At 42.1% G+C, this 12,857-nt stretch overlaps 2 protein-coding genes across 6 annotated transcripts in view; both read right to left on the bottom strand.

Annotated features, from left to right (window-relative positions):
- ATP6V0A1 (ATPase H+ transporting V0 subunit a1) overlaps positions 1-12,857 on the bottom strand; it is a 136,650-nt gene that overhangs the window by 81,901 nt on the left and 41,892 nt on the right. The gene's annotated exons all lie outside the window — the stretch shown is intronic.
- LOC138664834 (uncharacterized) lies at positions 1,259-4,054 on the bottom strand. The gene is made up of 2 exons (XM_069751824.1): positions 3,693-4,054; positions 1,259-2,908 (listed from the first exon to the last, which is right to left on the bottom strand). Exons 1-2 carry the CDS (start codon positions 3,931-3,933, stop codon positions 1,398-1,400), a joined length of 1,752 nt encoding a protein of 583 aa, XP_069607925.1. The 5' UTR covers positions 3,934-4,054; the 3' UTR covers positions 1,259-1,397.

Here is a 12,857-nt window from a genome sequence, read left to right as displayed (position 1 = left end):
ATAAACAAGTTAGACTACAGAGAACGCCAATTTTGGAAGACAGAGAAGGTTTATGCTGTATATCAGATTGTACACCATGAGAACGTGTAGGAAAACATTACAATGCCCGTAACCAAACAAAGTGTCAAAAGGAAAACCTTGGCTTCAATCAGTGTTTTCTCTTAACCCCTTTACGACCTATGATATATAGGCACTCCATAAGGGCTCCAGCGCTGAGCCAGCATGTTTCTGGCACATGTCAGTTGATGAAATCAGCCGACATGTGCCCCTAACAGCCACAGGTGGAATCACAATCCACCTGCAGCTGTTAACATGTTAAATGCCGCTGTCAATCTCTGACAGCAGTATTTAACATGCTCACACTGGAAGTGCGTCACAAACCCCGCCCATGTCACATGACCACGGGTTGCCGATGGATTGACATATTTGGTATCGTTGTGTTCAGAAACACTCAATCAAAATATAAAAATAATTAATCCAATCAGTAAATGGCACAAAAAAATCTAAATGCCAGAATTAAGTTTTTTTGGTCACCGCAATATTGCAATAAAATGCAATAACAGACTATCAAAAGATCTTATCTACACCAAAACAGTATCAATAAAAATGTCAGCTCGGCGCGCAAAAAATAAGCACCCACCCGGGCTCAGATAAGAAAAAATGGAGACGCTACAGTTCTCGAAAAATAGAGTTGTTTTTCTTTGCAAACTTTGTTGAGGTTTTTTTCACCACTTGAATAAAACAGAACCTTTGGTATCTGTGAACTCGTAATAACATGAAGAATCATATTGGCAGGTCAGCTTTGGAATTTCGTGAACATGGTAAAAAAAAAAAAAATAGAATTGTGGAACTGCGCTTGGGAATTATTTTTCCCCGTTTTCCAGTACATCATATGGTAAATACAATTTTGTAGTTCAAAAGTAAAACTCGTCCCGCAAAAAAAAAGCCTGAACACGGCCATATTGACCAAAAAATTAAAAATTAAAAGTTATGACTCTGGGAAGAAGGGGAGCAAAAAACTGAAAGGCAAAAACGGATAACGCCAATGTTGTGAATGGGTTACAAACAGGGTGGATAAAAATCTTGATTTTTTTAAAAAAAAAATCAAAAAAATCAGATTTTTTTGATTTAAATCCGATTTTTTTGATTTAAATCATTTGATTTAAATCAGATTTTTTAATCAAGTTGTACACAAGCAAAACTTTGTCTTTTTGCAAATCTAATTGTTTTACACAAATAAAAATATTAAAACAGTTGATTATGAAACCTAATAATTTTTATTTGCACTATTAAACACTCAGAATTGAACTACAGAGAGTAAGTACTTTTTAACAATAGCCTATCTCTAACGTTTGAAGTAAGCAAACGTCTTCAGTGAATACATCAGTCCTTTAAGCCTACTGTTTATTTAGGACTTTTAATAGGAAAACCAGTTGTCCTGCTTTAGCAGTTCCTAAGCGGTTTCGGACTGTTGTGTGGCTGTGCACAAAACCAAATGAAGAAAACAATCTCTCTACTCCTGCGGATGAAGCCGATGCAGTCAGTAGCTGAGTAGCTAGATTTATTATCTTTGCTGGAAGAACAAGTGATTGCGACTTCCACCAGTCCAGTGGTTTTAGTTCATTAACGACGTTATCTGCAAACATGTATTTTTGAAATGGTGCAGATTCACACTTCAATTTCAGCACAGTTGCCACAATGTCATGGTTAGTATTGGCGAGCCACTCCATTGCAGAGTTGATTTCCGCCTCAGATAATTTTTTCCCTCTGTAGATGGGATGCAAGATATTGGCTAAATAGTGTTCTTCTTTTAATGCTTGGTCCTTGCGGTGCTGTATTGCAACCTTTACATTGTTTGAGAGGTTCAAGCGATCTAGAGAACCTTCTAAATCTTTCCAAACTTCTGTGGCATCAGCTATGGTTGCAGTATCTTTCTGCATTTTATCCAACGCAATCGATATTGGCTTTAACCTTTCCAAAAGGTCCTCGGCATTTCTCTTCACACCAAGATTTAATACTTTGCTTCGTATATTAGCATCAATTTTATCCCGATGTGTTTCGCAAATGGACAGTAATTTTGACCAGTTGTTAATAAACATTTCCAAGCAGTCAGCCAAGGTATTCCATCTAACATCTTGTGGTAGAACCAACTTCAGTCCTCCCATTTCCTTGTAGGTTGCATGTGCAAAATGATTATTGCGGAAATATTTAACAATTTCTACAACATGTTCCTTGACACTCGAAATATGCAGGTCTTTTGCCAAAAGATGCAACAAATGGGCAGAACAACCGTATGTAATGACATTTGTGTCATCCTCATGTGCCAGTTCCGCTCGCATTTTTGCCACATTGCTTGCGTTATCAGTAACTAAGCTCCTTACTTTACATCCAAACTGTTCTTGGCATTGGTGAATTGAGTTCTTAGCAATTTCAAGTAAATATTCAGCAGTATGTGAATTTCCAGATGTGTCGATTGTGTCTGTAAGGTAAGTTTCACCATCTTCTGTTGTGACACAAGTGCAAATTATGGGGTCGTTGTGGATGTTGCTCCAACCATCCAAGCTCATGTTAACAACCTTGTCTTTCAAATATTTTGTACAAGCCGCTCTTTCTATGTCGTATACAGCCTGAAGATGTTTTCCTGAGATATCAAATCTACTTGGTGGTTTGTAGCCTGGTCTAATTCCTTCGATCATTTGTACAAACAATGGGTGCTCAACTAGTCGGAAAGAAGAATTGGTTGCAAATATGAATTTAGCAATTAATTCATCAAAATGTTCTTTCTGGCTCGTCGTAGTCTTTAAGATGAATTTTTCTACACTTTGCACGCAAAGTTTTTTTTGGGGCTGCTTTGTTGAAGTTGTACCCAGATATTGATTGTCACGTGCAGCACAAGCCATATTTGACCCTGAAAGCACAGAAATTAAAAATATAAATCGACTGCGTATTTGAAGAAATATAACGAAAATATTTTGAAACAAACTTTTTGAACAATGTAATGGTCCTCGTCCTATAAGGGCTGTCTCAAAAGTTATGCTACTCAAGTTTTCCGGTGAAGTTGCTGTAATACTGGTAACTAATATCAGAGCAACTGAAAAAAATTATGTCACAAAAGTTTTAAAAATGTTTTTTTTAAAAAATGGTCAATTTGGCAGACTTCAAAAGTGAATTGCAGCCTACAATAAAAAAAAAAATAAGCGTATACACACTTTATTTTTACTTAAAGGACATGTGCACCTTTATTTTTTAAGGTGCAGTGTGCACATGTCCTCCCCCCGCAGCTCTCTTACCTCCGATGTCAGCGCTGCGGGGATCCGTGGCTTCGTTCTGCCCGTCCGCGAGCGCGCCTCCATTCATTTCAATGGAGCGTGCGGCCCGCTGACGTCACGCCGCTGGATCACTGCGAGTAGGCCGCAACCGGAGGACGGGAGGCGGACGGTCAAAACGAAGCCACGGATCTCAGCGCTGCGGGGATCGGAGGTAAGAGCGCTGCGGGGGGGGAGGAAATGTGCACCTTAAAAAAATAAAGGTGCACATGTCCTTTAGCGTTAATTTTCTGTGAAATATTGCCTTAACATAAATTTAAATTCTATACTCCAGAACTACTAGTGCTAGAAATTTCTCTTTTCATAGACTTTAACCATCCCAGTAAAATGTCTGTTAAAAAAATAGGTTGTAATTGCCAGACTTACTAGTACTAGGCTCCTGGTGCATAAGAAGCTGTGGGGGTTCATTGACATTAGTTGTATCACTATCAACATCTTCATTTCCCTTCTGGTTGCAGTTTTCATAATGTGATTTCAAACGGCAAACAAGTCCTTGGATATCCTTTTGACAGTATTTGCACTTTGCTCTTGCACCTTTCTTTCCAAGATCTGCTGCTGGCATCTCAACAAAATGAACCCAAATAGGGTCTCTCTTACGACCTGCCATGGCTCACACAGATCACTTATGAAGTTTGATTGTTACTACAGCCAAGTACTGCTGACTATCCAACAAGTTTGGGCATGTCAACTGAATGGAAAAAGAAACTAAACCAAAAGTGAAACCAAGCTAGAAGTGTGGAATTAAAGGGGCAGTATGAACAAAATGTGGAGGCTATTAATAGTTTATACAATTAAGACATGCTGCTTTTAAACACCTACCTATTGCCATATAGTAAAACAAAAAAGATTTTTACTTACTTTGGGGTCCCCCCCTCACCCTGGCGTTAGATCGTTGCCCCTAGTTTCGTCCGTGTAACTATGGGCGCACATGCGCACTGCTCTCACTTCTCATTTTAATCGTGATTTATATTAAAAAAAACCTTTTGATTTAAATCAGTGATTTAAATCATGATTAAAATCATGATTTAAATCGATCCGATTTAAATAGAAAAAAATCTTTTGATTTAAATCGTGATTTAAATCATGATTTAAATCGGCGTGATTTAAATCAATCCACCCTGGTTACAAAAGTCCCATTAAAAGGGAACCTGTCATATTAAAAAAAAAAAAAACTCATTACCTGCAGATATAGGGTTAATCTGCAGGTCAATAGCATTCTGACACCGTTCAGCCGCCACACTGAAAACCCTGCCAGGAGGAAAATAACGCACGTCCGACAGGTTCAATCATAGCTCAGTGCATAGTTAACGGGGCTGATATACAGCATTCTATAAATGCTGTGTATCTGCCCCCAACCCGACCTGCAAGAGAAGAAAATAACTTTTATTATACTCACCTACAGGGTGGCCCGGTCCAATGGGCGTCACCGATCTTGGTCTGGCGCTTTGTGTGGATGACGTGGATGTTGAGGGCAGAGCAAAGTACTGCAGTGCCCAGGTGCTGGGAAAGGTCAAAGAGCCCCGGCGCATGAGCATTGCAGTACTTTGCTCTGCCCTCAACAGGTCAGAGAAGTGCGCCGTCGCAGGAGTACTGTGCCGAGGAGACTGTGTGGATGACGAAGGGATGCGTCATCCACACGAAGCAAGCATGAAGGCGGGGATCGTAAGATGGGAGGCGCCAGACCAATACCAGAGATGCCCTTCAGACCGGACCGCCCCGCAGGTGAGTATAATAAAAGTTATTTTTCTTCTCTTACAGATCGGGCTGGAGGCAGATATACAATCAGTGAAGGTTTGGGGAGCCATGTCATCTGCTGGTGTAGGTCCACTGTGTTTTAGCAAAACCAAAGTCAGCGCAGCCGTCTACCAGGAAGTTTTAAAGTACTTCATGCTTCCCTCTGCCGACAAGCTTTTTGGAGATGGAAATTTCATTCTCCATCAGGACTTGGCACCTGTCCATACCGCCAAAAGCACCAATACCTGGTTTAAAAACAGTATCACTGATTGATTGACCAGCAAACTCGCCTGACCTTAACTCCATAGAGAATCTATGGGGTATTGTAAAGCGGAAGATGAGAGACACCAGACCCAACAATGCAGACGAGCTGAAGGCTGCTATCAAAGCAACCTGGGCTTCCATAACACCTCAGCAGTGCCACAGACTGATCGCCTCCACGCTGCATTGATGCAGTAATTTATGCCAAAGGAGCCCGACCAAGTATTGAGAGCATTTACTAAACATACATTTCAGTAGGCCAACATTTTGGATTTTAAAAACATTTTTCAAGCTGGTGTTATATAGTATTCTAATTTTCTGAGATAATGACTTTTGGGTTTTCACTGGCTGTAAACCATAACCATCAACATTAACAGAAATAAACACATGCAATTGATAACTCTGTTTGTAATAACTCTATATAATATATGAGTTTCACTTTTTGTATTGAAGAACTGAAATAAATTAACTTTTTGATGATATCCTAATTTTGTGAGATGCACCTGTACAGCATTATAGAATGCTGTATATCAGCCCTGAAAGGTGATGGCCGTATCTCTTATCGGCCAAACCTGGTGACAGGTTCCCCTTAATGCATAAAGGGGTAGTCTGGATTAGAAAATACATTTTTAAATACCCTATGAGAAAATAAAAACAGAGGGAAATCCCACACTCAAGGCCTTAACTATTAGCCACAGAAAAGAGAAGCAAGTGTTGCTTTTAGGAAAGCACCTTTTTATAATAAGAACTACAGTATGTTAAAGCACCACTTCAGCAGGTTTTTTTTTATTCCAGCGCTGCAGTGGTACAACTAACCTAAGTCCCCCAACCCTAGTGTCATACTTCCCAGTGTGCTCCGGCTGGCCTCTACAGGATGTCACCTTCTTTATCGCTGGGCGAGTCGGAAGTCACAACGCAATCTAAGTCTATGAGAGCCAGAACAAAGCCCTCTACACGGAGAGCTTGTGACCATTACTGTGGACTCCGATCTGATCTTTCAGATGGCGGATCTGGACCAGAGACACACTGGGAACAGCTGAAGATGGCAGCTGATAAGCATAATAAGGGAACTTAGGACTAATGGCACCACTCCAGCTCTGAAATAAAATTAAAAAAAAAAACCACTGGAGTGGTGCTTTAGAGAAGTTGTCCACTACTTGGACAAATCTTTCTCATACCCCATGCTTGGCCCCGATAAAATAAAAAATGTTATACTCGCATTGTGCGCTGATACCATTCCAGCAGTGTTGGCACTCGCTCTCTCCGGGGCTCCTGTGCGGTTGCTTTGACAAGCGAGCCTGGAGACCATCAGCGCTGGCGTCACTGGCCCCGCCTTCTGTTGAATTGAAAAAGTAGAGGAAGTCAGGTATCAGCCGTAGCCATGATTTCCTCTTCATATTCAATTCGACAGAAGATGGGGACAGTGATGCCGCCAGGACCATGAGTGTCGACTCCACTAGAACGGTGCCGCCAAAAGGAGGCAAGTATAGGCTTTTCTGTTTTATCAGGGACAAACATTTAGATCAAGAAGGGGTTGTCCTAGCAGTAGACAACCCCTTTAAGGCTATGTGCACACGTAGGAAATGTGGTGCAGAATTTTCTGCACTAAATCTGCATCTGCATATTTGATGCAGTTTCTATGCAGTTTCTGCACAGTACAATGTAAATCAATGTGAAAAAAAAAAAGCTGTGCACATGGTGCAGAAAAATCTGCGCAGAAACGCTGCAGAACTGCACAAAAGAAGCGACATGCACTTCTTTGAAATCTGCAGCGTTTCTGCGCAGATTTTTCTGCACCATGTGCACAGCTTTTTTTTTTCACATTGATTTACATTGTACTGTAAATCACAGTGCAGTTCTGCAGCAGAAAAATCTGCTGCAGTTCTGCACTAAATCTGCATCGTGTGCACATACCCTTAGCCTAAAGGAGCTTTCCACCCCCTGTATTTTTTATTTTTTTTTTTTAAATACAACAATGGCAAACTGGCTATAGCTAAAGTAAAAGAAACAGTACCTTTTACTTGCCGATCCCCAGTTGCTCTCCCTTCATGCAGAACAGAGGAGTGGTGGGAGACCAACAGGTGAGAAGGTTTCCTCTCTTTTTGTCAGCAGGAATGTACAAGGCACTGTTCTATAAGACATCTGAAAAAGGCTCGTTCCAAACAAAACATTTTATAGCGACTGTCAGCACAGAATGACTCACAGTGGGGCCAGTCATTTAAATATACCTTCCCACCTGCTTGTTTTCCACCCATCTCCTCTTTTTCTAGAAATCCAGGAGATGAAAAGGTGGAATTAAATGATTGGTAGTGATGAGCGAATATACCATACTCGTTACTCGAGATTTCTCGGGCACGCTCGGTAGCCCTCCGAGTATTTTTTTAGTGCTCGGAGATTTAGTTTTTCTTGCCGCAGCTGAATGATTTACATCTGTTAGCCAGCATAAGTACATGTGGGGGTTCCCTAGCAACCAGGCAACCCCAACATGTACTTATGCTAACAGATGTAAATCATTCAGCTGCGGCAAGAAAAACTAAATCTCCGAGCACTAAAAAATACTCGAAGGACCCCCGAGCGTGCTCGAGAAATCTCGAGTAACGAGTATATTCGCTCATCACTAATGATAGGACCTGCTGCGCAACACTGAGCGGTGAGACTTCGTTTAAACAGTCATCTTGTGCTTACAGAGTCCCTTTTAAGATATCTAAAGACCCCCTAAACAGATTCTGCCTGTGCTCAGGGTTGTAACCCACACATTGGACATCTGTGATTCAGAGATGTGAAACTCTTTCTAATGTAAATGACTCCCTGTAGATCTAACACTGATTTATACAAATATCTGCTCAGAGTAATGAAATACTACACTGTTCTGTCAATAAAGGAAATATCACCTTCTCCCCATGCAGGAGACCAACTGAATATGATATCCATGAAGCCTTGCCAATGCTTATTACCCAAATAAACAGAGTAAGAAGTCTGTATGGACATAAAAGATGGCACAAATGTAAATAAATATCATTAAGACTCATCTATTCAGCTACAAAATGTATTTGGATAAGTCTGCAGGCTACATCAGTAATAAACACTGCGCAGTTAAAAAGTCTGTCACCCCAAAAACTTGACAGTCTACTTATACAGTCCTGTAGGGGACTTATCCTCTATGATGCTCATCCCTGTGTGTAACTTTAGTTGGAAGAAAAACGGATTTCATATGCAAATAAGGGCCTCTGGTGCACCCATGGCATGGCCAAGGGCTCACTGCACTATTTTGCCACCTTGATCAACATGCCATGGACCTCCTTTTAGCTTGACTGACCAAGCTTGCTTATCCAGAGCAGAGATACAAAAGTAGGCCGAACTTGCAATGTATGTACTCTGCCATTAAAGCAGTAAATGTTGTTAGTCCATGAAGCCAAACTAATGTCAGATGTTACAAGGTAAATGGAAATCAGAGACAGATCTCCAGGATCCCAGTGATAAGGGGATCATTTGCCACCCCTGAAGCCCACATCAAAGCAGGGGATCTGACCTCGGACGTACTATCCCATCCGAGGTCAGAAAGGGGTTAAAATGGAGACTTCCCGAAAAAAAAAACCAATGAGGTAAGGTCCCCCTAGAATTAGTAACCAGCAAAGGCTAGGCAGACCGCTGCGGGCTGATATCAATAGGATAGGAAGGGACCATGGATACTGACCCCCTCCCAGACTAAAAAAAAAAAAAATCAGCTTAGTGTCACCCCAGAAATTGTGCATCCATAAGACAGGCCAATTCTGGCACTTAGCCTTGCTCTTCCCACTAACCCAGTTGGTGGTAGTAAGTGGGGTCACAGTTGGGGGGTTGATGTCACCTTTGTATTATCAGGTGACATGAAGCCCAGGGATTAGTAATGGAGGGGAGTCTATAAGACACCCCCATTACTAACTCCATAGTCAAATTGTAAAAAAAAACAAAAAAAACAAACAGAATAAAGTCCTTTATTTGAAATATTGACAGACGGCTTTACGCCCAATGCTTTGAAGCCCATGTCCACTGTGAAAAAATAAAAATAAAGCAACATAATCCTCACCTGTCCACGACATGAATATAATATTCCATTCTGTCCATAGCTGATGCTAGCTCGGCAAATCTTCTTGGAACGCTGAATGCTGGCATCAGGCGAGCATTCAGCATGTCAGGAAACAGAGACACTGAGCTGGCAGGAAGAAGGTGAGAGGAGTTCACATCCAATGAACTCCTTTCAACTCACTGACATCACCGCGAGCGTGAGAAAGTTCTTGTGCTCCCGATGCAGTCAGAAAGGTCATTGGAGTTCAGGAACCAATACATTTTTTTTTTCACCACAATAACGTCAGCGCTGTGAGAACTTTTCCACGGCGCTCACGCTAATGCCATTTAGGTGAACAGAGTTCATTAGATATGAACTCCTCTCACCTTTTTACCTGTCACAAGGCACTGAACTGCGCATGCACGCGCACCTCAGTGTCTCTACTTCCTGACATGCTGAAATTTCGCATCATGCCAGTGTTCAGCATGCCAAGTAGATATAGCACAGCTAGAGCAGTCTATGGACAACATGGATTACTATCTTCCCATCGGAGGTGTGAGGAATAAGTGTTTTTTTTTTTTGTTTTTTGTTTTTCTTTTTAACTCTTTTACAGGGGACATGGGTATCGGAGGATTATCTTCAAGTCGTGGACAGGTGAGAATTATGTTGCTTTATTACTTTTTTATACAGGAGACATGGGCTTCAATGGATTGAGTGTAAAGGTGAATATAAAAGTGTTTGCTTAGTTTTAATTCAATAAAGGAGTCTGTGTCATTATTTCAAATAAAGGACTTTATTCAGGGTACTTTTTCTTTACTATGTGACAATGGGGTTAGTAATGGGGATGTTTTATAGACATCTCTCCACTATACTAACCACTGAGCTTGATGTCGGACTGCTAATGCAAAGCAGACACCAACCCCCCCCCCCAGCTATCACCCCACTTGCCACCGCCACAGGGCAAGTGGGAAGAGCGAGGCCAAGTGCCAGAATTGGCCCATCTTATGAATGCACAATATACACTGCTCAAAAAAATAAAGGGAACACTAAAATACCACATCCTAGATATCACTGAATTAAATATTCCAGATGCAAATCTTTATTCATTACATAGTGGAATGCGTTGAGAAGTATAAAACATAAAAATGATCAATGTAAATCAAAATTAATATCCCATGGAGGTCTGAATTTGGAATGATACTCAAAATCAAAGTGGGAAATCAAATTACAGGCTGATCCTACTTCAGTGGAAATGCCTCAAGACAAGTAAATGATGCTCAGTAGTGTGTGTGGCCTCCACGTGCCTGTATGACCTCCCTACAACGCCTGGGCATGCTCCTGATGAGGCGGCAGATAGTCTCCTGAGGGATCTCCTCCCAGACCTGGACTAAAGCATCCGCCAACTACTGAACAGTCTGTGGTGCAACGTGAAGTTGGTGGATGGTGCGAGACATGATGTCCCAGATGTTTTCAATCGGATTCAGGTCTGGGGAACGGGTGGGCCAGTGCATAGCTTCAATGCCTCCATCTTGCAGGAACTGCTGACGCACTCCAACCACATGAGGTCTGGCATTGTCCTGCATTAGGAGGAACCCAGGGCCAACCGCATATGGTCTCACAAGGGGTCTGAGGATCTCATCTCGGAACCAAATGGCAGTCAGGCTACCTCTGGCGAGCACATGGAGGGCTGTGCGGCCCTCCAAAGAAATGCCACCCCACGCCATTACTGACCCACTGCGAAACCGGTCATGCTGAAGGATGCTGTAGGCAGCAGATCGCTCTCCATGGCGTCTCCAGACTCTGCCACGTCTGTCACATGTGCTCAGTGTGAACCTTCTTTCATCTGTGAAAAGCACAGGGCGCCAGTGGCAAATTTGCCAGTCCTGGTGTTCTGTGGCAAATGCCAAGCGTCCTGCATGGTGTTGGGCTGAGAGCACAACCCCCATCTGTGGAAGTCGGACACTCAGACCATCCTCATTGAGTCGGTCTCTAACCGTTTGTGCAGACACATGCACATTTGTGGCCTGCTGGAGGTCATTTTGCAGGGCTCTGGCAGCGCTCCTCCTTGCACAAAGGCTGAGGTAGCGGTCCTGCTGCTGGGTTGTTGCCCTCCTACGGCCCCCTCCACGTCTCCTGGTGTACTGGCATGTCTCTTGATAGCGCCTCCAGCCTCTGGACACTACGCTGACAGACACAGCAAACGATCTTGCCACAGCTGCCATCCTGGATGAGCTGCACTACCTGAGCCACTTGTGTGGGTTGTAGAGTCTGTCTCATGCAACCATGAGTGTGAAAGCACAACCAACATTCAAAAGTGACCAAAACATCAGCCAGAAAGCATTGGTACTGAGATGTGGTCTGTGGTCCCCACTTGTAGAACCACTCCTTTATTGAGGGTGTCTTGATAATTGCCAATAATTTCCATCTGTTGTCTATTCCATTTGCACAACAGCATGTGAAATTGATTGTCAAAGAGTGTTGCTTCCTAAGTGGACAGTTTAATTTCACAGAAGTTTGATTTACTTGGAGTTATATTCTGTTGTTTAAGTGTTCCCTTTATGTTTTTGACCAGTGTATAGTCACAATATAGCCTCAATCCCCTGATGATGCCAGTGGTACTGGTGAAACATGCTGGGGAGGCTTAGGGCAGTTTTTAATAGCACGTCAGTGAACTCTCTTGGGGCAATATATATATAGTATATAAGTAGCAGCCGCACCTTGATCCACATGAATGAAATGACATGTATATAGGTAGGACTATTAGCACTATAAATAGGACGAAAGATTATTCCATTACTAATACGCTGGAGTCCACCAAGTGAAACGGACTCTGTGCTAGTTTTAAGGTTTTTAGTTTCCTTTAGTAGTTAATAATAAACGCTAATATTTAGTTAAGGGATCTGTTGCCTTTCGGCAAACTGTTAATTATGGAGTGCCATAATTGGGGCATCTTATGGATGCGCCATTTCTGGGGTGGTTGAGAGCTGTTGTTCTTTGTCTGGGATGGGGCCAAAATCCATGGCTCCTTCCTAGCCTACTAATATCATCCCACAGCTGTCTACCTAGCCTATGCAGGTTATTAATTATAGGGGGGGACCTTTAGTCATTTTTTGGGGGGTGTCCCCATTTTAATAACAAGTAAAGGCTAAGTATACTGCTTTGAGCTGACATTAATAGACTGGGAAGATGCATGTTTATTATCCCCTTCCCAGGTTATACACATCTGGCCCCAGCTGTCTGCTTTCCCTCTACAGGTGAATAAAACTTAAGGGGACCCCAGGTCCGTTTTTTCAGGAAATTATTTAGTAATAAAAATATATCTATAGTAAGCTACACAGGTAAAGCACTGACTTTACATCTCATTCAGATATCTATCCATCTATAGATATTGAAGAATACTTCCTCGGAAAACTGTTTAAATGACAGAATTACACAGTGTAAAAGCTCATGTTAAAATCGCAATGCAATCGGATCGCATTCGGATGCTAGGT

This window comes from Ranitomeya imitator, chromosome 2 (assembly GCF_032444005.1).
Source record: "Ranitomeya imitator isolate aRanImi1 chromosome 2, aRanImi1.pri, whole genome shotgun sequence".
NCBI lineage: Eukaryota > Metazoa > Chordata > Amphibia > Anura > Dendrobatidae > Ranitomeya > Ranitomeya imitator.
Note: the sequence above shows the minus strand (reverse complement) of the source record. Positions and strands in the feature narration are given on the sequence as shown.

Excerpts from the sequence above, each read along its gene's own strand:
- LOC138664834 (XM_069751824.1), bottom strand. The coding sequence starts at position 3,933 with ATGGCAGGTCGTAAGAGAGACCCTATTTGGGTTCATTTTGTTGAGATG. Across the intron at positions 2,909-3,692 it reads GCACCAGGAGCCTAGTACTA|GGTCAAATATGGCTTGTGCT; the intron begins GTAAGTCTGGCA and ends CTGTGCTTTCAG.